Source organism: Natator depressus, chromosome 8 (assembly GCF_965152275.1).
Source record: "Natator depressus isolate rNatDep1 chromosome 8, rNatDep2.hap1, whole genome shotgun sequence".
Lineage (NCBI taxonomy): Eukaryota > Metazoa > Chordata > Testudines > Cheloniidae > Natator > Natator depressus.
In genome coordinates this window covers 87,568,047-87,590,481 of record NC_134241.1, presented here as the reverse complement: position 1 = coordinate 87,590,481, position 22,435 = coordinate 87,568,047, and the positions used below count along the sequence as shown (strand labels likewise).

At 39.4% G+C, this 22,435-nt stretch overlaps 1 protein-coding gene across 1 annotated transcript in view; it reads left to right on the top strand.

Moving 5' to 3' along the window:
- SGIP1 (SH3GL interacting endocytic adaptor 1) overlaps nt 1-22,435 on the top strand; it is a 168,381-nt gene that overhangs the window by 107,437 nt on the left and 38,509 nt on the right. Inside the window, exons 15-18 of the mRNA XM_074961575.1 lie at nt 1,563-2,018; nt 7,651-7,778; nt 9,258-9,384; nt 15,873-15,932. Of these exons, the coding sequence (XP_074817676.1) occupies nt 1,563-2,018; nt 7,651-7,778; nt 9,258-9,384; nt 15,873-15,932 (771 nt within the window). The remainder of the gene's footprint in view (nt 1-1,562; nt 2,019-7,650; nt 7,779-9,257; nt 9,385-15,872; nt 15,933-22,435) is intronic.

Genomic DNA, 22,435 nt, shown 5'->3' with positions numbered 1-22,435 from the left:
GTAAAGATCTATGCTGAAAGAAAGCTAGGCTATGTGGAATGCAACAGGAGTAAATGAGGTACTTATAGCATATGTGGCTAGCAGGCACAAATTTATCAACTAAAATCAGAACTGTATGCTTAAATAAAGAAATGCAATCATTGTTCTTTGATACAGATGCATTGTATGAAAAACAATAGTTACATTATGCAACATGAACATACAATGCAAATGTGGTATATTATTGAGCCATTTAGTCATATAGAATCTCTATGCAATGAACTTAGTGCTCTATTCATCAATATCTTTATTCATACTCGCGTACCTTCATTTTTCCATTTTATATATATGCAGTCTGATGGCAGTTGTCTACCTGCATAAAATAGCATTCATCAACAAGAGCAAATGAAATACGCAGCCATGTGTGACAATATATAGGCTGGCTTTTGGCTTGCAGCATATTTCAGTATGTATATCAACTGTGGTAAAACAGAAAGGTCTCTTTTTAAAATTGAACATTTTACTCCCTAAAATACAGCATGAGTTCTCTATGACAACAAAGCCGGAAGATGGTTTTCTAAAATATAAGAATATGCAATAGATGTATACAGGAGGGTATGTAGTCATAAGAGTAGTGGTGTAGTGGGTATAGCTGGGGACTCTTGGGTTCGCCCATCTTTTGCCACTGACTGTGTGACTTTGGACAGATCACTGTGTTAATCAGTGTACCTCTTCATTAAATAGGTATTACACAACCTCCCTGTGATGTGGTTAGGCTTGCTTAACTTTGAGATCTTCCATAAAAGATGCTATACTGTGTAAGTGTCCAGTCTGATCATCAGTATTCCACAGTAAGGACAGACAAAAATATGAGTACTAGAGGAATATGTGGGGCTTGTTTCCACTGGCTGCAATACAGCTGGGTTGATGAATTCTATTTCCATATTGGTTACAAGGCTACATTTGCTCAAAAATTAACAACAAATGGTGCGTGATGATTCAGTTCATGAGTAAAGCCTTTAAAAAACCTTGTATCCACAGTAGGTTACAGCTGAAACACATACACGCTATATGCTACAATATACTGCATGTACATTGCCAGTATATTTTATGAGTGTTCCAAAATAGTATATGTGCATGTATAAATGTGCAGATTATCTCAGGTAAATCTCCGGTTCCTGTGCTGTGTGTGTATTTTTAATATTTAGTAATAATTCACAATCTTAAGTTATTTAGACCATACATAATGAACATCACTAGCCAATTATATATTTCAGTAGGATGCAGATATGATGTAAAGTAATATGCAAGAAAGGTATATATATGGTATATAGTGCATGCTTTTTTCATATAATGTATAGATTTTAATCCCATATATGTTTTTGTACATTGTGCATAACCGTATTACGTAGATATTTTCATGCACATGAACTATGTCCCCAAAAGCTGGTAAGAAAACATGCTTTTTAAGTATCTCTGCTGGAATGTAGCTGACTTTGCAAGCCCCATATAAATGTAGAGTATAGTGCAACTTCAGCTATACCATCAATATTAAAGTTTAAAATAAACTACTTTGACCACAGGAAGTGACCAGACAGCAACAGAGGTCAAAAGTGACAAACTACCATCAATCAATGACTTGGACAGCATTTTTGGCCCAGTATTATCCCCCAAGTCTGTTGCTGTTAACGCAGAAGATAAGTGGGTCAATTTTTCCGATCAGTCCCCGGAAAACATAACAGCAGAGTTGACTTCAAGGGAAAAAGTGGTGTCCCCACCTGTGGCATCAGAAATCCCAGCTGAATCTCCAGCTGTTGAAACCTCCCGCAATGTTCCATCACCTCTCAATTTAGAAGAGGTTCAGAAGAAAATTTCTGAGCAAACCCACGTTAAAGATGATAACTTAGAATCAACAGCATCTCCTAAAGATTTTGGGTTGGGACAGAGAGCTACACCACCTCCCCCTCCACCACCTACCTACAGAACAGTGGTGTCATCACCTGGACCCAGCCCCATCAGTGGCACAGGAAGCACCAGTGGTATGTCTTATAGCTTGAGTGTGCTTCAGTGTGCCCATGAATGCCTTTTTGCTGCAGTGTGAACACAACCTTTTAGCTGCTCTTAGTTGGCTTTTAAGCATCAGTCATTCCCTTTTGTTTGATTGTACTGTGCCCCCAGTGGCGTATTCTTTTCATCTAATGCTCATGTGGTCCAAGTCGAGCTTGTACCCTAGATATCATGTTTCCTTTTACCCTGTCATTGTTGAGTGTCTGACATTAGAGGGGGAGTTGTGACTCCGCAAATCAGACTCCAAGGTGTAAATCTCGACAGCTTTTCACCAAAGATCATGGTTATTGCCTTAAATAAGTGCACATGCTCAACAGTTTGAACTTCTCTCCCAGATATCCACCTGTGATACATGTGTATTTGCTGGGCCCCAAGCTGCTGGCAGCCCCAGAATTTGGCACAGTTGCCAGCCTGCCATAATATCCTCCAGGAACTGCAAAATGAACAAAAATAGTGGAAAAACAGACAAATCTTCGCCGACTTTTCAGAAAACAAAACTGTCACTTTTAAGTAAAGCAGGAAATTCTTTGAATTCACTGTCTGTTCACATGACCGCACACGTGCAACCAAGTCACCTTAAAGGCTAACAAAGCCAAATAAACAGAAGCCCTGCAGATATAAGTTGTAATGCAACAAATTCAGTATATCTCTACTTCACCATTCTGAGAATGTCCTTGAGAATCCTAGATAGTGCGAGGCTGAACTAGGCTTTGATAAATGGCTTTTTAAAGTAAACACTGTAGAGTAAAACATGGATTTGTTTGAAGTTTGCTGGTTGATTGACTTCACCAGTTTAATTCTAAATTGGTATATGTCCTTTAGGTCAAATGACCTCGTTGGAGGTTGGTTTTCCCAGTGTCTTTCATGTCGTTCTGAAGAGTGGTACAACTTGATCACCTTATTTTTAATGACTAAAGGCTTGTCTGCATGGGGAAATTTACTGGCAGAACTATACTGGTATAATTATACTGCTGTAATTATACCAGTACCTGTCTCCACATGGACATAGCACTATAGGCTAAGCCAGCAAAAGGCACTCTTTTCTTGGAATAAGAATGTCCACCTGGGAAGTTAAAGCAGTATAACTATAGAGGTATAATTATACCAATGTAGTTCTGCTGATCAACTTCCCCATGTAGACAAGCCCTAAGCAAGATAGAAGTTACTGGTATTTGGAGAAAAAGAATCCCATGTTTTAAAGTGAGCATTGATGCTAGTGTTGAACGTGTTATTTTAAAATTCTTTGTTTGCATTCGTGCATTTCCCAATTAAAACAGATATTTTCTGATTACTTAAACTAGGCCATGGTTTTCATTTTATGTATAAGCATTTCTGTGGTGCTCAGCATTGTAGTGTCTGAGGAAATGAAAAACTGGAGAATGCTCCCAAGTTAGATTTTTCATCCTTTTTGCATTCTCATCTTCATGTGGCAGAATGTAGCTCTCGGTGAAATCCCCCAGGTGGGGAAGGGTGGGGGTTTTTTTGTTTAAACTAATCCTGACTTCTGCCTTAGAGGTGAGCATTTCAGTGGTGGGTAAAGTGATTTTTCTGTGTTGGGTTTGTAAAGTGCTCTGTACTGTAAGGTACTGATCACACTTGATGTCTGTTGGAGTTGAGGGTGCTCCGCACTTTGTAAGAGAGGGACCCTAGATACTGATGATATTTTTGTTTAGCACCAGCTGTTTCCTGAGTTCTGTACAATGCACAAAAATATAGATGCTCCCTGCTGTGAAGTGTTTGCACTCTAAAAGCAGGCACACAGAAGATGGAGCACATTAGAAAATTCCTAGGTGGGGCTACCTCCTGTAATAATTATAAACCCCTTATAAACACTGGAGAAGAATTGGATTTTTAGGATGGATTTCCCTGAGGAGAGGGGGTGGCTTGGGGGACTGGGATAAAGAGGATGTTCCACACATTGGGGGGAGGGCACAGCATGGAACATACTATGCAGATAGAAGTGAGAGAAACTTAAAACCATTGTCATTTAACAGTACCCAATGATGACCATACTACTATGGGGTAAGGTGGAATTCTGAACATGCTGTATATATGGTCATTAAACGAGGTCTTCCTTCATTTTGCTGTGTTTTTGAAGATCCCTCCTCTTTTCCCTGATAGCTGTGTGTTGGCTTTTGTGTGTGTGTTTAACTGACCACTGATCTTGTAGCATGTGATCAGTCAGCATATGTCTGACCTCCTTGATAATGCTGCTGTGGGAAGCCACCCTACAAGAATGTGGGATGCAGAATGCCTTGCGTGAATTTTAAAGGGCCAGCAGTTGGGAAGATTACCATTGGTGGAGGGCAAGTTTGACAGTTTGGGTTTGTATAAGTCCCTTCCCTACTCATTTCAGCCACATCCTTGTGTTCTCCTGACCTGTGCTATAATAAATATCTCTCCAAACTCAGAACAGGCCTTTCTGCCACTCCATTCCAAATCCTTTGGTGATATTCTTTTCAGTTACCTGGTTTGCTAGGCTCCCAGTTAGCTGGGCATTCAGGTTCCACTTGCTTTGGGATGTTCTCAGATCAGAGCTGTCCCGAATGTGTTGTCTTTCTATTCCTGGGAAGTCCTGGAAGCTGTGGGATTTGAATACAGCAGCAGGGACTGCTGGTTCTGCTCAAACACAAAAATGGAGGCCTGTTGGGGGGTCATAAAAGGAAAAGATGGAGAGGTCCTGGCCTCAGCCATCTAAACCTTAAAAAAAAAAAAATCGGGATGGGGGGGAGATTGGGGACAGGGATTTGGCTTCTGATCCTTATTTGAGGCTCATGATTGGGTTGGTTCTTTTTGTTGCAAATTAGTTGGCTAGTCTCTAATTTTTAACCCTTTCAGTAGCTCATTAAGGAAACACACATACATGCTTACCCATGTCTGTTATGCATATCTATTTGTTAGTTTCTCCTTCTGCTTTACTTTTAAGTAGAGTGATGTTGGATATGTTGGATATGTTCCAGAGCTATAAAATGGTTTGATGGCAGAACATTTTTTTTAAGGTAAAGAATTCTGTAGTTCTGCAGCTATAATTGGATTTTGCAAATGTGGGATTACATTCAGTTACAAGTTGATTAGTGGAATTCTGCTGCATATACTTGGTGCAGAAAGTGGTATAGAAGTGCAGTGGAATTCAAGGGATCCTGAATGTTTCAAGAACAAATATCGTCCATTTTAAAATTCTTACATCTAGAACATCAACAGTTGTTGCTTCTCTAACTACTTAAAACATTAATATGGATAAATACAAGATAATCCTGTTCCGTTAGAATTTCTGCAGTCCTGTTAGATAATTTCCATTAAATAATTCCCTTCTTGTAGGGCAATAAGTTTATGGGTTTTTTTTAATGGGCTGAAGTGGAAAATTTTCAAACACAGATGCCTCAAATTAGTCTCCTAAATCCAATTTTAGGCTCCTAAATACAAGTGGCTTAATTTTCCAGAGTACTGAAATTGGTGTCCAAGATTTTAAAAAAGCAGAACCTAACTTTTGACCCAAGATTTTATGTAACATGGGGCAAATTTTTCATTTCATTTTCAAATGTCCATGTTTTTAAACCAAGCCAGTGTTAGATTCTTATGGCAAATGATTCTGTTTTAAATGGAAAAATGAAAAACCAAACACCCCATCCTAGTATATAGTTAGAAAATTAGACAGTACAATGCCAAACAGAATGTGCTTTCAAGTATTCTGTACAACTTGTTAACAACAGTCCTGAAAGAACGAATGTATGTATCCTTACTCTTAGGTCTTTTCTATTTAGAGGTATTGGTAAATCTTGTTTAGGGGTTGAAGGAGTTTTAAAGATATTTTTTGCACAATACACTATAAAATGTACTTTTGTAGAATATCAGTTATTGCTGAACTTATCCTGGTATGTTAAATTTTCTTTGTTACCTCAAAATAGTATGTCCAGTGTTCTGCTAAGTACCCAGTCCCATTCCTTTTCATTAAGTTGCAGCAAGTTGATCTTCACAGCAAGGTGACAGGGATCAATGACAAAATGAAACATTTGAGCTTCGCAGTTAGCTACTTAAAATTTGTCTTTTATGGTAACTATATTTTTTAAATAATTTTTTAAAATGGATTCTTTAAGGCTCCCCAGAGACCTTATAACGTTCTGCCCTTTCCCCATTCTGGTCCTCACTCTTGTTTAATGATTGGATGCCATCTTACAATAATAGGCAATGAAATTAAAATTAAAAGAATTGTGCAAAGTTTGTCCCCATCATTGTAAACCACTTCTGCCAAGGACTCTTTGTTTTTGTTTTGTTTTGTTTTGTTTTGAAGCCATTCAGGTATTCATTCAGAGTCTGTTATCTTAAATGTCATCTTTGTTAACCTCAGCCTCTGTATCAGCTGCATAACCAGGATTGGATAGAACCTCATTGTAATTTTGTAACAAAGATCATAAAGGAACAAATCCAAAGTAAAACTTGAATATATCATGTATTCAGCATCAAGTATTGAGTCCAATCTTACAAACCATTACTGCTCACCACAGTGCCTACTGCAGTTATTTCTATCCCCTTCATACTACCGCACTTACAATGAGAAAAACTCAATCTCTCCAGCTATAAAACAGGATAAATTCTTCCCAATCAGTTATGTCCTGGCCACCATACTAGCAAATAATGCTGGCTGAAAACATTTTTTAAAGCTGTTTCCCCTCCCACTCACTCACACTCTCAGTGGTTTGGACAGTGCTATTGTTTTAAATGTTCAGTGAATTCTAAGAAAATGTCTCTCTCTCCTGTCTTGCATATACAGTCTTTCATGTAAATCCATGAAGATGTCTGAAATAACAAATGTCTTATACCAATGATAATGCTTGAGAAAAGCAGGCCTACTGCACAGTACATATAAAAATAGTTTCCTTACTACAGGAAATATATTAGTAAATGTCAATTACTGAAAGTTCTTTTTCCCTCATCCAAAAAACATGTGACTGTATCAACATTATGAATTTAAAGCATTCAGAGGTAGAGAAGAGACACTTGCATACAAATAACCAGAAGAGAAATCAGGGGCTAAGGGAAGAGATTGTGAAAGTTAAACTGAAAAAATATTGTAAAGCTATCAGTAGTTGCCTCTCATAGTAATTCGCTGCAATAAACAGAAGTACAAAGTAACCACTTGCTACCAAACTGTCAGCATGTAATTTACAGACATGATACTGGTGTTCAAAAGAGAAGATTTAAAACTTCTGATACTTTAAATATAAAAATAAAATTTTTCACCATGGAGCCAATTTTAGCCTCTGATTTTGTGTTCAGAAAATCACACCAACAAAGTCTGCATTACCATGTATACGTGCAAATTTAGAGCTTGGTATGAAGTCAGCTCAAACCAGAACTTTCATACTGTAATTCCTCAGCAGATCATTGAGTTTTGGGTTTTACTATGGCCTTCTTGGTTATCAGCTGTAACTTACTCTTCCACACTGCCACGATTATAGATTGACTTGCAATGCAGTAGCTGTGAATGTGAGTTGGAAGCTGGATCAGTGTTTGTTTGCTTGATAGCACGCAGTGCGCTGTGCGGAGTTCGGTATTGAGAGAGCAGTTTGAGTTTAATCTTGTATTTATAGCCTGTGTTTATTTCAGGTTCTTCATCTCCGGCTCGTCCAGCGACTCCACTGGCTGCCTGCAGCAGCACCACCCCACCGCCTCCTCCACCTCGGCCCCCATCTCGGCCAAAACTGCCTCCAGGGAAGCCTGGTGTTGGCGATGTGGTATGTTCGCCCTCTTTATAACCCCTAATGAGAAAGGGATCTCAGAATGAATCAGGAATTTCCTGTTTGTTTCCAGTCTGATAAAACAAGTTAATAGAACTGAGCAAGTAATTCATAGCAAATAAATGAGTCTGCAAATGGTCCCTGACCAGTTCAGTTTTCTATAATTTATTCATCATTGGAAATTACACACGGGAGAATTTCTGTGAATGATTCTTGATCTGCTGATGGCTTGCTAACAGTTCACTGTGAGTATTCAGTATGTGCAGTATGAGCTGTTCGCTAGTTTTGATTGGACGCAGTAGACTGCCCGTTCCCTGATTTGGATAAACCCCAACTCTTAGAATCAGGATTTTTGGTGCAAATACTCATGTTTATCAATTCAAGATTCACTTTCCTAACATATTTTCTAACATTGCCTTAAAATATGCTAGTTGTTGAAACATTCCTGCCACTAAATTTGTTCACTAGACTGGTTGCAGAAAGCCGAAACAAAAGGGACACCAGTGCAGCTAAAGTGAATTATTTTTGAGTTAATATTTTTTTCCAGTTAATTATTGAGTCCTACAGGTTAAAAACCAAGAGTATCCTGCAGCAAAGAGTAGATTTAAATAATGGAAGATGGCACACTCGTGCACACATTTTACATGTCCTAAAACTTCCTTCCTGGTATGATTAGTAAAACTGTAAAATATCGCTACGAACCTTCTCTATATTAATGCATTGTGGAATTAAGGCCCATTCCTGAAAGCACTATGCATGTAGAACTCTTAGTACTGTTTAGAACTCTACTAGCCAGTGAGAGTTTTGCCTGCGGCAGGATTCCAGAATCATGCCCTGAAAAAATAATTTTCTTTCTTTCTTTGGATTTATATGTATATCTTTTCATCACAGTGGGTTGGCTCCTCTAGGACCTAATGCGCACTTACTGCTTCAAGTGGGTTATCACAGGGTTTAATGTGTGTGAATCCAGCCACAAGTGGCAACTCATTAAATATTTATTTTGTGTGATATTTACCCATAACATACCATCCATCCTGCATTTTCTAGTCTTAAATTGCCATCTTGTAGTTACATGGTGTTGCAGGGTCTGAAGCAAACGCTGGGCCTTCTGTGTCTAGAATTCTCTCCTCTCGCTCCTGTTTGTTTTAAAATTTTATAGCACTGTCAAGTTTTTGAAAATTGTAAAAATATTTTATGGCCCGAGAGAATAAAACAGACTTAGACTTGCAAGACAGAATTTTACACCGATTTTCCGAGACCCTATCTTCTTTAAAGCCTCATTTGTATTAAAGGTGTGACACCCATTAAGATCCACATTATTTACTGTGCGTGACACAAGGATCCCAGAAGAAGGTATTAAGATTACTGGTGTATATAAAGCCTTATGTCCTGTGTTCAAAGGCATCTGTTTATATTTGGTGTAAATGTTACAGTATGTATATTTTTAATCTTGCGTTATTTTGTGTTTTTCTACAGTCCAGGCCTTTTAGCCCTCCTATTCACTCATCCAGTCCTCCTCCGGTAGCACCTTTAGCCCGTGCTGAAAGTACTTCTTCCATATCATCCACCAATTCCTTGAGTGCAGCCACTACTCCCACAGTTGGTAAAAACCACAGGTTTCTTTTGTAATCTTTTATAGAGTTGAATGGCTTTTTTAAAAACTTGAGTTTCTGAAACCCTCTACTTTGTTATATCATTTTCTAAATTTTTGCTTTCATGTTCATATTCTTTTAAAGCAGTTTAAGTGAAAGAGTAATCCAGGTATGAAATATTAAACTGATACCCAGCATATACATGAGTTTTCTTGTTCTGTTGGATATAAAAGTGTGTTAAGAGTATGGGTATTTGGTAACAGTAGAAGATATCACCAATGAAGTATGGTGTTAGTATTAATCGATATCTGTAAACTTAGTCAAAATAAGAATGGGAACATTTTTCTTTTCCTTTTTGGCGGGAGGTGGGTTAGGGGGAGCCAAGATTTGAAATTGGATGGTGGCATCCTGGAAACAATTACTCCTAAACCGTGTCGAGTTTTCAATCTGATATTTGCCTTTAAACTAATAGATAGCAAAACTTTGGGGTCTTGCAAAAGCTTGAGAACTTTTCAAAACAATTAGGGTTTCTGATACATCTTACAACTTGGAAAAATGGTGCAGTTTCCTTCTAGAGGAAACTAAAACACTCTTTAAAAACTTGATTCACTTGCTAAGTAGATAAGGTAACATTTTCTATAGTGGGAAAAAATAAATACAAAAAATATTGTAAGGCTGACAGCTCCTAGGTTTGGATGTTTTGAGTCATGGCTTTCTTCCTGTGGGGCTCCTCCCTTCTCTTTCTTGGTACAGGAAACTCTTTTATTCTCTCTGTCTCTGCCTCTTTCTCATTTACGAGGTTTTTTGCTCCGTATCCTCTTATGGACTCTTATCTGCTGCAGACTCCAGGTCTCTTTTTTTCCCCTCTCTGTCTCATATTCCCTCTGTCTTCATCAAGACACCTCTCTCTCGCTTCTGTAGATCTTCAGTCCCTTCTTTGTTCCAGGTGTTCTCCTCATTTTCCATTGTTTTTGCCCCTTATCTCTGTCCCACTGTCATCGCTGCTATCTGACTGAACTACGTCTCGCCAGTTCTCCTACCGCTTGCTTCTTACATTCTCCATTTTCTTTCAGGACCATTTTCAGTTCAATTACTATATGGGATTTGCTTCATGGGGGAAGGGGACTTGCACTACCACTGAAATTGTTTTTCCTGGCTAGTCAGAAATAACCAGTGTAGCTCTCCCACATGGAAGCCAATTTGCTATTGTTAAATGTTCAAACCCAGGACATCTGAAAATCAAAATTAATTAACTCAAGTGTGTGTGTTGTCCCCACTTTGATATTGAATGGCATTACGTTTGGAGAGCCTTGAAGTATAGTATTAACAAACAGGCTTTATTCCTAATACAAAGAGAGGATTTTAGGAATTGTTTTTGTTTGTTGAAAATGGAGGTGGTTTGAGTCTGAAACCTAGATTCAACCTTTCTTCTCAAACGTGAAGAAAGTCTAGATCTGAATGTTTGCAGTTTGCATCTCTCTCTGGCTAAAACCCAAGGGCATTTTCATTTCTTTATGTATTGTTTGCTGTAGCTTTGATTTATTATGTCTCCGTTCTACCATTTTTTCATTTCCCAGTTGTCTTCTTTACATTTGTATCCTCTGTTCCCATTTCCAGGTGGTCACCATTACAGCAGTAGCATGTCCCTGAAATAAATGCATTTCAACCAGTCCAAATTAGGATGTATTTTCCTCTAATGCACAGAGGACTGTGTTCAGCAAGGATCCATACTCTGTATTTGCTAAATGTCATGAGGACTAAATGGCAAAAAATGTGAGATTTGTAATTCTCATATAACATCTCTGAAATTGGTATTCATTAACATAGGTTTTCATTTAATACTTGGATCCTTATCAGTGAGCACACTTTGAAAATAGAATAGCAGATAGCATAAAGAAAGCAAGTGTAAATAAAGAACACGCTGATTTGTGTTTCAGATATGCTATGAAAAGTTTGAATGAAATTTAGATGAGTCTCCAGGCAGGTCTAACTGTTGAGATAAATATGCCATGTTTTGCCAACACTTCAGCATTCGTGTTATCACTGGATTGAACAATCTTTTCCAATGTAAGAAAAATAAAAATGCTTCCCCTCCTTAATAATGTTGAATTCCTTTCTACCTATTTAATTTCCTGGACGTATATATTTTGTCAGTGGAAGGAAAATCTCTCTGCTTCTCTCATATATGATTTTCATTCCATTCCTTCAGTCAGTATAGAATGTACCAGGAGGAGAACACAAGACAATGTTTAAGGTTCTTCCTTAAATACTTCCTTTAAGGTTCTAGCACAAAAAAGCAGCTACTGGTATTTAGTTACCCTTTTCATTGTTGGATTGTACTTTTGGGGGATGAAAGCAATACTAGTTGAGGTGAAGGTTACAGCTTTGAGCATCAGATCAAGGTTATTGGGGTAGAACTTTGGTATAAGTGAATTACTCTGAGTGATAGGTGAACTGCAAAAGGTTCAGAGGTTTGATCAGAGCAGCATCCAAAAATGAGATGCTTATAATAATCACTGAACTATCTAAACTTCTTTTGTTTAATTGCTAATCTCACAAGAAGTAGGTAGCTTTTGTCTGAATAAGGGGTTTAAGATCTGATCTTCCTAATTATACTGAGATAGTTCCCATATCAAGATAATAAATTAAATTTTTCTTGTGCAGTAGGAGCACACAGTACAATTACCTTAAAAATGAGAGAGCCTGCACAACTGCATATCACAAGATCTATGGAATGTTCTATGCGTGCCGTCTTGAATTTGTTCCTTCAGGAAATTAATCCCTGTGGCTGCTGCTTAAGCTTTTAAAGTGTTGGGTTTTTTCAGTTTTATTGGATGTAGGCAATGCTTCCAATAAACAATATTTAAATTGCTTTGAAGATGCACCCTTCTAAAAGCTACCTAAGTGACCCTGGGCACTGATACTTCATCTGGAGCAAATTGAAAATTGTGGCTCCTATATTGCCCTACAAAATTCCACTCTGTCTTGTAGGATTTCAACCCTTTTGAAGAGGTAACAGTGCAGGGAAGCTGCTTCCTTTTTGGTAAAGCAAGTGCAGAAGGTACAGTTCTGTCATGACTCTTCCTCCCTTGCCCCTCCCATTTTTTCTAATGGCCCCTGTGTATGTTGGATCTCTAATTTGAAAGAAGTAGTATTTTTGCATGAGGAAGTATAAATACTAGAAAGGGCAAGTCTAATTCCTTCCAGAGGGGCTCACTCAGCCAGTCACAGTATATCTCTACATACCATGGCATCATTACAGGGTTCCTATTTTAACACAGATGAGTTATTACTGAATAAATTCTTCAATGCACTAGCCACAGACAGGCTTTTCTTTAGCATCAGGAATGAATGTCTTCTCCCTTCATTTTTTTAGTAAACAAGTGTATTTATTGTAGCCGTTAACAGGACAGCCATGCACTCCATTTCACATTCTAGTTCCTCTGTGTCCATATGAACCCTCTTCCTGAGTAGTGTTGGAGTGTGGGAGCATAGTCCTCAGATATATCTTTGTTTTGCCGAAGTCCCCCTTCATTTGTCCATGTCACAAGCCACATGGGAGTGCTTACTGCTTTCTCCCAGAAGCAGAGTGGTTCTGAGGGGTGATTGAAATTACCAGTTCATTTAAAATCTAAATGTATCCTTGTCATGTTACCTGGAAGTGTGCACAGATGTTAGCAGAGAAGGCAGAGGTAGGCGGTTTTTTGAGAGGTATCACCAGTTCCGAAGCATGGGCAAACTTTCATGGATTATTGTGAAAGAAGCTGGAGAAGCTGCTGAGGAACATACAGTACCTGAAGTGGAGCAGCGCTGGGGAAGGGCAGAGGGAGCTGGGGAGCTCCAGCCTGGTAAAACCCCAGGCTGCAGGCCTTGGTGAAGGCCTACAAAGGTACTGGGGCTGCAGAGGGGCAGCCCAGAGATAGGCAAAGGCAGCAGGTCCTAACCCCTTGCCAATTATGAGTGGCCACTAGACTGCAGTCTGCCCCAGTGAGCGGGGGCTAGATGATGACTGGCAGTGGCCACTGAGGCAAGGTGGGTCTAGAGGGTTGGGGGTTCCCTGGGAGGGGAGACCCAGAGTGGGGGTCCTGCTGGGGCAGAACCCCAGGGAAAAAGGCACCAGGGTCCAGGAGGGACACGGGGCCAGCGGCAGGTGAGACACCGGCCTGCAGAGGGCGCGCCAGTGCTGGTGAAGAGCTAATTCCCTGGACGACCAGCAGGAGGCGCCGCATCAGTGAGCATTGCCCCGCTACACCAGGATTCCCCAATGTAATAGAAAGGTTAATGTGTGACTCTCTCTATGTCCGCTGAATATGCCATTGGCTGCTTCCATTTTAACCTGATGTTGATTTTTTGCTACAAATTAATGGGGACAGAGGCCGCGGGTAGGCCTATGCTAAAGCAAATAAAGTTGTATGTTTTTGCTGCCAAAAGAGTGTTGAATAAGAACATAAGAATGGCCATACTGGGTCATATGAATGGTCCCGCTAACCCAGTATCGTGTCTTCCGATAGTGGACACTGTCGGACGCTTCAGAGAGAATGAACAGAGCAGAGCAATTATCAAGTGATTGTCCAGTCCCAGCTTGTGGCAGTCAGAGGTTTAGGGATGTCCAGAGCATAAGCTTGCGTCCCTGACCATCTTGGCTAATAGCCATTGATGGACCTATGCCTATCCTCCATGAACTTATCTAATTATTGTTTTTTAGCCCGGTTGTACTTTTGGCCTTCACAACTTCCCCTGGCAATGAGGTCCACAGGTTGACTGTGTATTGTGTGAAGTAGTACTTCCTTTAAGCTGCGGCAGAGAGGCAAGCAAACAGTGGTTGGCTTAAGGCAGCTTTGTGTCATTAAAAGAAAAGAGCAGTAGTTGTGGAACATTCGTAGCTCAGAGCCTACATTAGCAGTGACTCATAGTCAAAACTACATCTGACCACTCCTGAACTAGCCTCTTAGAAGGGGATCTCTGTACTTACATTTGACAACCCCACAGGTTTACCTTGTGGCACAGTAAGTGGTCTTGTCTTTTTTTTATATTTTTTTGAATTTTTTTAAGCGTATTGGACTTGCATTGTGTTGAGGCACAGATGTACTGGCTGCTCTTTAGACTTATGTAGTCATAAAAAAGACATTCCCTGATCATTTGTCTGTCCATTTGAAATACGTATCTGTGCCTCAAGTCCAAATATAGTAATGAACAGAGCTTTTAACTATCTCCACTGTGCTGTTAGAGATTTGTTTCCGAGTTGCAAAGATTATACCATTTGATGGACCTTATCCAAAAGAATATTGAACAGAATGATTTTATTTGTCTGTTCTTGTGATTTGGTTTTCTTTCTTTGTTGTTGCTTCTGCAGTTTGAATAACACAAGAAAAAGACTCCATAATTTTTATTTCAGTGACCTTCAAATTATTTTTCTCATTTAAATTCTTATGTTTTGTTGATATAGTACACTGCTTGATTTCATTTGGGATTTGTGTTTTCATTCTTTTGTCTTTTACGTTCCTTTTGCTCATGGTATCAGAAGATGATGCTTTTATTGACAAACTGCCCTCGTTTGAAAGGCGCTGTGAAACGCCTGCAGGTACTGTATTAGCAGAGTGGTTTCAAGAAATCTGGATTAAAACTCCCAAGCCATTGTCTCATAAAAATGCCTATAAAACTTACGGACATGCTTTCTCCTCAACCACCATGAATGTCCAGTGCATATGACAAATGTTTTAAAATGGAACTTGTACCACAAAAAATAGCAGCACATTGCATGACAGTTTCTCAGTGACCAAAAAGATTGAGAGAGGGGATATGCTACTGTTTTGTGAATTTAAATTGAAGGAATAAATTTAACTGCTCAAAAATACATTTTCTAATTATTTCAAAAGTACGTAATATCTATGATGATTGTTCTCCAATACTTTCAAGGTGGTGTAGAGTCCAGGTAAACTGGTAATTCTGGAGGGAAGGGGACAAAATTCAGTTAGACACTTTCTACTCCAGGTGCTCCACCTGGAATTTTATGTCCTAAAATACAATTTTAAAAAATACATACATTTTACAATAAAAATATTTTTAACACCAACAGACAATGCAAAGTACAGCATCCTGCCCAATACAGTTTGCTAATCCTATTTAAGCACCATAGAGACACCACTGGAGATGAAGAGCATAATGCAAGTGACGAAGTTTGTCAAAACAAGTGCAGTTAAATATACTAACCCAGCCTGCATGAACAGGAAGCCTCTTCTACTCCATTCATAGGCAACTACTATCAAGCGGGCAAAAACACCCCTCCATCTAGTCTTCCATAGCTTGCTTTTTGCTTTCTGTTTTCTAAACCAAAAAACAGAGTTAAACACCATCCCCCTTTTCCTTGCACGTTAACAGCTTGCAGTGCCTCTTCCCTCCCCCATAGTGAGATAAGTTACCTGCTCTGTGACTCACACTGTGTCCTTCTCTCTCCCTCTCCTTAACCTTTCCCATCCCGCTTCAACTCCTGGCCATACAGAGAATGAACAGCCTTCCCTCGTTTGGTTTGACAGAGGAAAGTTTTATTTGACTTTTGAAGGTAAGTAGTACATAGCATATCAGCTTGTAACTTACTCCCCTTTGCTCTTACTATTTAAGTCCTACAGTTTACTTCAAAAGTTCCCTTCTAACTTTTTGTATGAAAATGCTATGGCTACTTAGATGACATCATATCACAAGTTCAACAAGGATCATTTAAATTTGATTTGTACATTTGTCTCCCTTCAATTACTTTTTTTAAAGGACAAAAAGAGACTATTCTTATGTAAATCATGAATATATTCTACAGAACAAAATCACTTATATTGCCAAGGAACTTGACTCTGTCAACCAGGGCTTCTTTTTACACTCTTCTGCAAACCACTTGGTACACTAAATGTATCGCTACATAATATGATAACTGAAACCTAAATTACTATTTTATTTTCTATTGGCCTTTACCCTCTTCTGGGTGATTTAACTAGCATTAGCCCACTGCCCATTTTAAACTTCCTAGAAAACGTGTGACATACTTAAGGTATATTGGAGAGTAATGTGAAAATAACATCTGTATGATTATCTTGAGGGTACTACTCATCATTTTTAAAAAGTAGGAAATCAGGAAATGTGCCCTACAGCTGCTGTACAAAATTCATCAGCATCTGCATAATCCCAGCATTGTATCTAATTAATTTTCAGTCAGTCTATAAAACTGAGTTATCCTTCTGAATTAGTGAGCTGTCCAATTAGTCTGTTCACTTTGAATTACACGTAACCTTTACCAACTCTTGTATTATAGTGGAGTCTGTAAAGTCTGTTCCTTATAAATTCTTGTTTTCAGGGATTTATTTAAGTCAATTTTAAAAACTCACTTGAGGCTAAAAATGCAATCATCTATCCTGGAAACAAATTAAAACACAATCTGTTTGACCTTTTAAGTTTTAAGTGTGCAAAAGAAAAAAAGTCCACTTTACTGTCTGGGTGGTTTACGTGAGTTTATTGCTAATAAGAATTACCAGGTTGACAGCACTGGAGACTGAAGTCGTCTGTGTATAAAGAGAATAGGCACCGTGGGCAAAAGTAGTGCAAGCTGCCCCTCCCCACTAAGGACCTCGAACTTGACCTAGGGGGACTAACTTTAAGAGGTGAAAGAGTAATTGAGTCTCCATGCCCATTCAGCGTTTAGCCTGCCATTAGAGATGACTAGACAAATCTGATCGTGGCTTAGTGAATTGGGCACCTGTCTAATAGAGATTAGACTGAGACCATCAATTTTCCCATAGGCAGCAGATTAGCTATCAAATGGTGGTAACTGTAGGACGCTAGCAACTTAGACAGATGGTGTATCTATGGCTAATTTGAATAGAACAGGAGTGAGTAATCCTCTGGGCCATCCAGTTCCTCCGCTTTTTGATATTTAAAAAGTTTTGGCTGAGTTATTAACATTGGAAAATCAGCTGCTGTTTACCTATCGTGCCTGTTTTACAGTAAGGCTGTAAAATACCTGTACTACAAGTCTTATGGTCTATTTGCCTACTTGGATGAGGGGAGTCTTAGTGCTTTTAAATTGTGCTGCAGAGATGTGAAGCTTATGTTGTGGTGTTTAGGGAAATATATAGATTATATTTTAACATTACTTCTTGAGCTAGAATGTGGGTCAGGGGGATGGGCAAGGAGGGATAAAATCTGATTCCTAACTTATGGCAAGCTTCTCAAAATTTCCAGGGTTTTAAAATAAAATTTATATAGTACTTATACACAGTATTTGGGAGGAGTTATAGTCCTCTCTCAGCATTTTAGAGGTGGGTATATTCTATCCAGGACTGAGTCCAGTTCAGGAGCTCTAAGGTAGGCAAAGGGTGGTAGACAGACAATGGACAGTGCTTCAATAACCTCAATAAATCAATTTGATTTTAAATAAAACCATGAGTATCATTCTTACAATCTTTTCATCTGAATATCCATTGGAAGATGCCAAGGTTAAACTCCCTTAGGGTTTTACAAAATCTGTGATGGAATTATTTCTTTCCTTCTGGTCATTGACTTTATCCCAAAGGTTGTCGTATCAGTGGATCTGTGAGATCTGGCATCTTATTCTACAGTTGTTTCCAACTGTTTGGATTAGAAGATATCCAGAGTGAAGATGTGCCAAGTCTTGTTTCTTAATTTAGAATCCTTGAAAAAAGGATAATAAGGAGGAGGCAAATCATAGGAGTCTCATCACTGTCTTGCTATCTGAAGTCTTCTATGATTGTGCTTATGTTTACTGCTAGTTGCTTCTTTGGATGCCCTAATTCTTAAACAGATCTTTTCATCATCAAGGAGCCAGGTGATCTGGGGGACTTACTACTTTTTTTGTTTGTAGATAACTTAGAAAGTTTTCCTCTGAATCAGAACCAAAAAAGCATTCTCTTTCTTTTCCCTCTAGTAAAAGTTTCCCAAACAGAAAACTCTTTGGCTTCTGTATGTACTATTTCAGGTTTCTTCTGTAATAACTCTATTATGGGTAAACAATCCTAGAATCTGCTTTCATCACTCAGCATTTAGATTGTTGAACACATCAGCTGGCTTTCAGCATCTTCTGTGATTAGAGTTATAGCTGCCAAGAATTTCCTTTGAGCTGCTAATATCTTGAATAATCTGACATGGCTCAACTGAGGTAAAGTGCCCATATTCCATCTCCTACCAGATATTTTTCGTAGGCTTCATTTAATGAAGTTGTTGCCAATATAATGCCAAACTGGTTTTGAAACAAGGAGCGTGTCTTGGAACAGAGTATTCAAGAACTGGGGTATGGGTTACCCTCTTGACTAAGATCAAGTGCAGTATACAATCACTAAACCACTGGTAAAAATTCGGGCAGACTGATTATCAAACATTTGTAACAGATCATCCCTAAATTGCACAGAAAAAGGTTTTTGATAATTGTGATCTCTTAGCTTTGATGTTTAATGACATTCTTACTCTAGGTAACAGTTCTGTACTGGGAAAAGGAATGGACACAATACCCTGATGGGACTTTCTTGATTGGTTTCTATGGTAAAAACAGTTACTCTCTTCTCTTATATGAAGACTGACTACACAGTTCTAAGGTGTATATTCTACCATTATCATTATTTATTTAATCCCAATTAGTTTATTTTCCCCCACTTTCATTCTTAACCTTCAGAATTGCAACAGTTTTTATAATCTGATTTTTGTGTGCTATCTTATACTATTCCAACAGACTTTAACTTGTAAAAATTCATTGAAAGAAAAACATAAAATTGTAAAAATGAAGAATATTATTGCTGTCACAAATACTATATATGTGGATCAGTGTAATCTCCTAATTGGTTTATGGAGACCACATCATCTGTTTTTTCCCTTAATAGTACAAAAGCAAGGGGATAGCCAGTGAAATGGAAAGGCCATGCATTTAAACCTGCATTTACACAAATCTAAAGCCAGAATGTTAAAACCACCGCCAACTGACAGGGTTTAGGAAGAAATTTCCCTGTGGGCAGGTTATTTCATACTTGTCCATAACAGGAGTATCTGGCATCTTCTTTCAAAGCATTTGGTATTGGCCGCTGTTGGAGAAAGGATACCAAGCTAGGTGTACTAAGTTAGAGAGTGAAGAAGAAAATCCTGTACCTAGCTCCCTCTTTGGATAGACATGTCTGCAGATGCAAGAGAATTACATATTCCTTCAAAAGTTAATTGTTTCTAACATTCATTAAATTGGCTCAGTAATCCCCAGATTAGAATGCAATACATGACTCAGCCAAGTATGTTGGGCCATCTCATTTTGAGATAATACATTGGCCATTGTAGACACAGCGGATGTGTAGGCTTGAAGATTCACATTTTGAAGAGCATGGCAGAGTTCTATTGTTAGACGTTAAGTACTGCCGCCAATCCTATACACACACAACCATTCAGTTACTCAGGTAGTCATGTCTGGTGGAGCTGTTCTGACCAGTTGACAGTTTGCTAAATATCAGCTGCCTCTGTTCAGAATAGTCAGATCGTGTTTACTGAGAGAAATTTTCCTCTGTTTCATCGACAAAGCTAGATGTGGCCTGGTCATGGAGTTGGGTTTCACTGGGATTCGTGTCTGGAGGAGACAATTGGGATTTCTTCTCTGGAGTGATTTGGCAGATTTCCTCACCTTGGTTCTGAATGTGCTGGGGGGAACCATAGTCTGTGGCCTGTGAGGTGGACCTATACTCCTTGTGGCTTGTGAAAGCAAGTGAGGTATTGGGTCCACTGATGTTAAACAGAGTTGGCTTGCTCAATCTGTGTGAGGCAGAAGTGTGCTTTGGTTCCCCAGATATCCTCAGAAGGCCTTCAGCAGGTAGGCCCTAAGATTCTGCTCTGTCTCCTGGACTCTTGTTCAGTTTCCTATCAGCAATCCCCTTCCTCAAAGAGAGGGTGTTGGTGGCATGGATGGAGGGGCTTTGTAGGTATGATAGTACTACCTTAGGCGGTATTGTATTTTGCCAGAGATTCTCTGCTGGTTGTCAATAGGAAAAGCATGTACAAATGGTATACCCATCCCCCCCAGTCCTTGATTCACTCCTTCTCAGACTAATAGGGTGGCAATGTCTCAGCAGCAGCTGACCCACCCTTGTTCACCCCACCCCTGTTCTACATGCAGACCCCAGTGGGTAATCTGGACCTTTTTGTATATCTTGATGAGTACATGCTAGAAAAATTGTGAGACAATAATACAGGTTGTTTGAAATGAATACAGTTGAATAAAGCAATTGCACTTCTACATATTATAGCTCTAATTTTGCAATATTCCTTTATCTATCCTTAAGTTTTGGAGTCCAGATTTATTTTTGGATTTGACCTATGACTTGTTCTACAATGGTATAAAAGGAGATCTACAGCATTTGGAATTTGTTAGCACTATTAACTCAGTGAATGATACACCAGAAAAATGGATTTCTTGCTAAAGATGAAGTCAGCTACTGTAGATTTGGGAATCAGGTGATATATGAAAGGGTTCTGCATGATTTTGTTCTGATGTTATGCCATCTCAATGTTTGTTCAAAGTTGACTATATTGAACTATCCCGTCTGGAGACAGTATATATTCAAAAGTATGTATTCCAGTATTCCAGCAATTGCAAACAGTGGTGCGGCTCAGTCATTCTTACCTGTGTGTCATGAAAACCCATTTTCACTACCACTTACAATGTAGCTACCAAAGTTGCAGTTGTTGAAGGTTTGAATGCTTCTTTTTGCTAGTGTAGACAAGACTACGGGAACAGAGAGAGGGAGAGAGAAGAAACATGTCCGATTCTTTTGGAACTTGTATGGTGCTGGTATACTCATTGGATGAGTGTTGACTAGATAGGGAACATGGTCTTCTGATTAAGGCTCAGGAATCGGTGTTGGGACATCTGGGTTCTGTTTCTGCCTGTGTCATGGATTTCTTGTGTGACCTTGGCCTAGTCATCTGAGCATCAGTTTCCTTATTGTAGAAAGTGAAATAACAATATTTAACCCTCAGAACACCTCTGTGAGGTAGTTAACTCATTAATGTTTGTAAAGTGCTTGGAGACCTGTTATATCAATTTAGATGGAATATATTAGTCCCAAAAGTTAAAGGTGTCAATATGACCCTGTCACTGTCCAACATTAAACAGTGTTAAACAAGTTTCAGGGTTTGGTACATAGGGACTTTAGCCTGCTTAGTTCCATGGGAAACACACCACTACAAAATCTTTGTAACCCTTTATTAAAGATACAGAAAAGAAGGAAAAACAGTTAAAGCGTTTGAAATGTAAAGTATTAAATAAGACTTTCATTTTAATAGCAGCCCTTGTTCCTTTAGATCAGGGGTCGGTAACCTTTCAGAAGTGGTGTGCCGAGTCTTCATTTATTCACTTTAATTTAAGGTTTCGTGTGCCAGTAATACATTTTAACGTTTTTTAGAAGGTCTCTCTCTATAAGTCTATATATTATATAACTCAGCTATTGTCATATGTAAAGTAAACAAGGTTTTCAAAATGTTTAAGAAACTTCATTTAAAATTAAATTAAAATGCTGATCTTATGCCGCCGGCCCGCTCAGCCCACTGCCATCCTGGGGTTCTGTTCACCTAGGCTGGCAGCAGGCTGAGTGGGGCCTGCGGCCGGGACCCCGGCTGGCAAGGGGTTGGCAGCCAGAACCCCAGACTGGCAGCGGGGAGTGGGGCTGGGGCCGGCGACCAGCACCCCAGATCGGCAGTGGGCTGAGCAGCTTAGCCCACTGCCACTCAGCCCGCTGACGGTCTGGGGTCCCAGCCCTGCCCACATAGAGTGGGTACCTACCTTCTCCCTGGTTCTAGCCCATTCTCTTCCTCTGTCTCTGCACTGAGCTGAGGATGGGAGTGCACTGATCACAGGGGTGGGGATGAAGGAGCAGGCTGGGGGTTGGGGTGCAGGGTCTGGCCAGGAGCTAGAATGAGGGAGGGGGGTCATGGTTGGGGCAGGAGGTTTGGGGATGGAGCGCTTACCTGGGAAGCTCCCATTTGGTGCAAGGAGTGCAGGTGGGAATGTGGGGGGGTGGGGGGGTGCAGGAGCTCCCG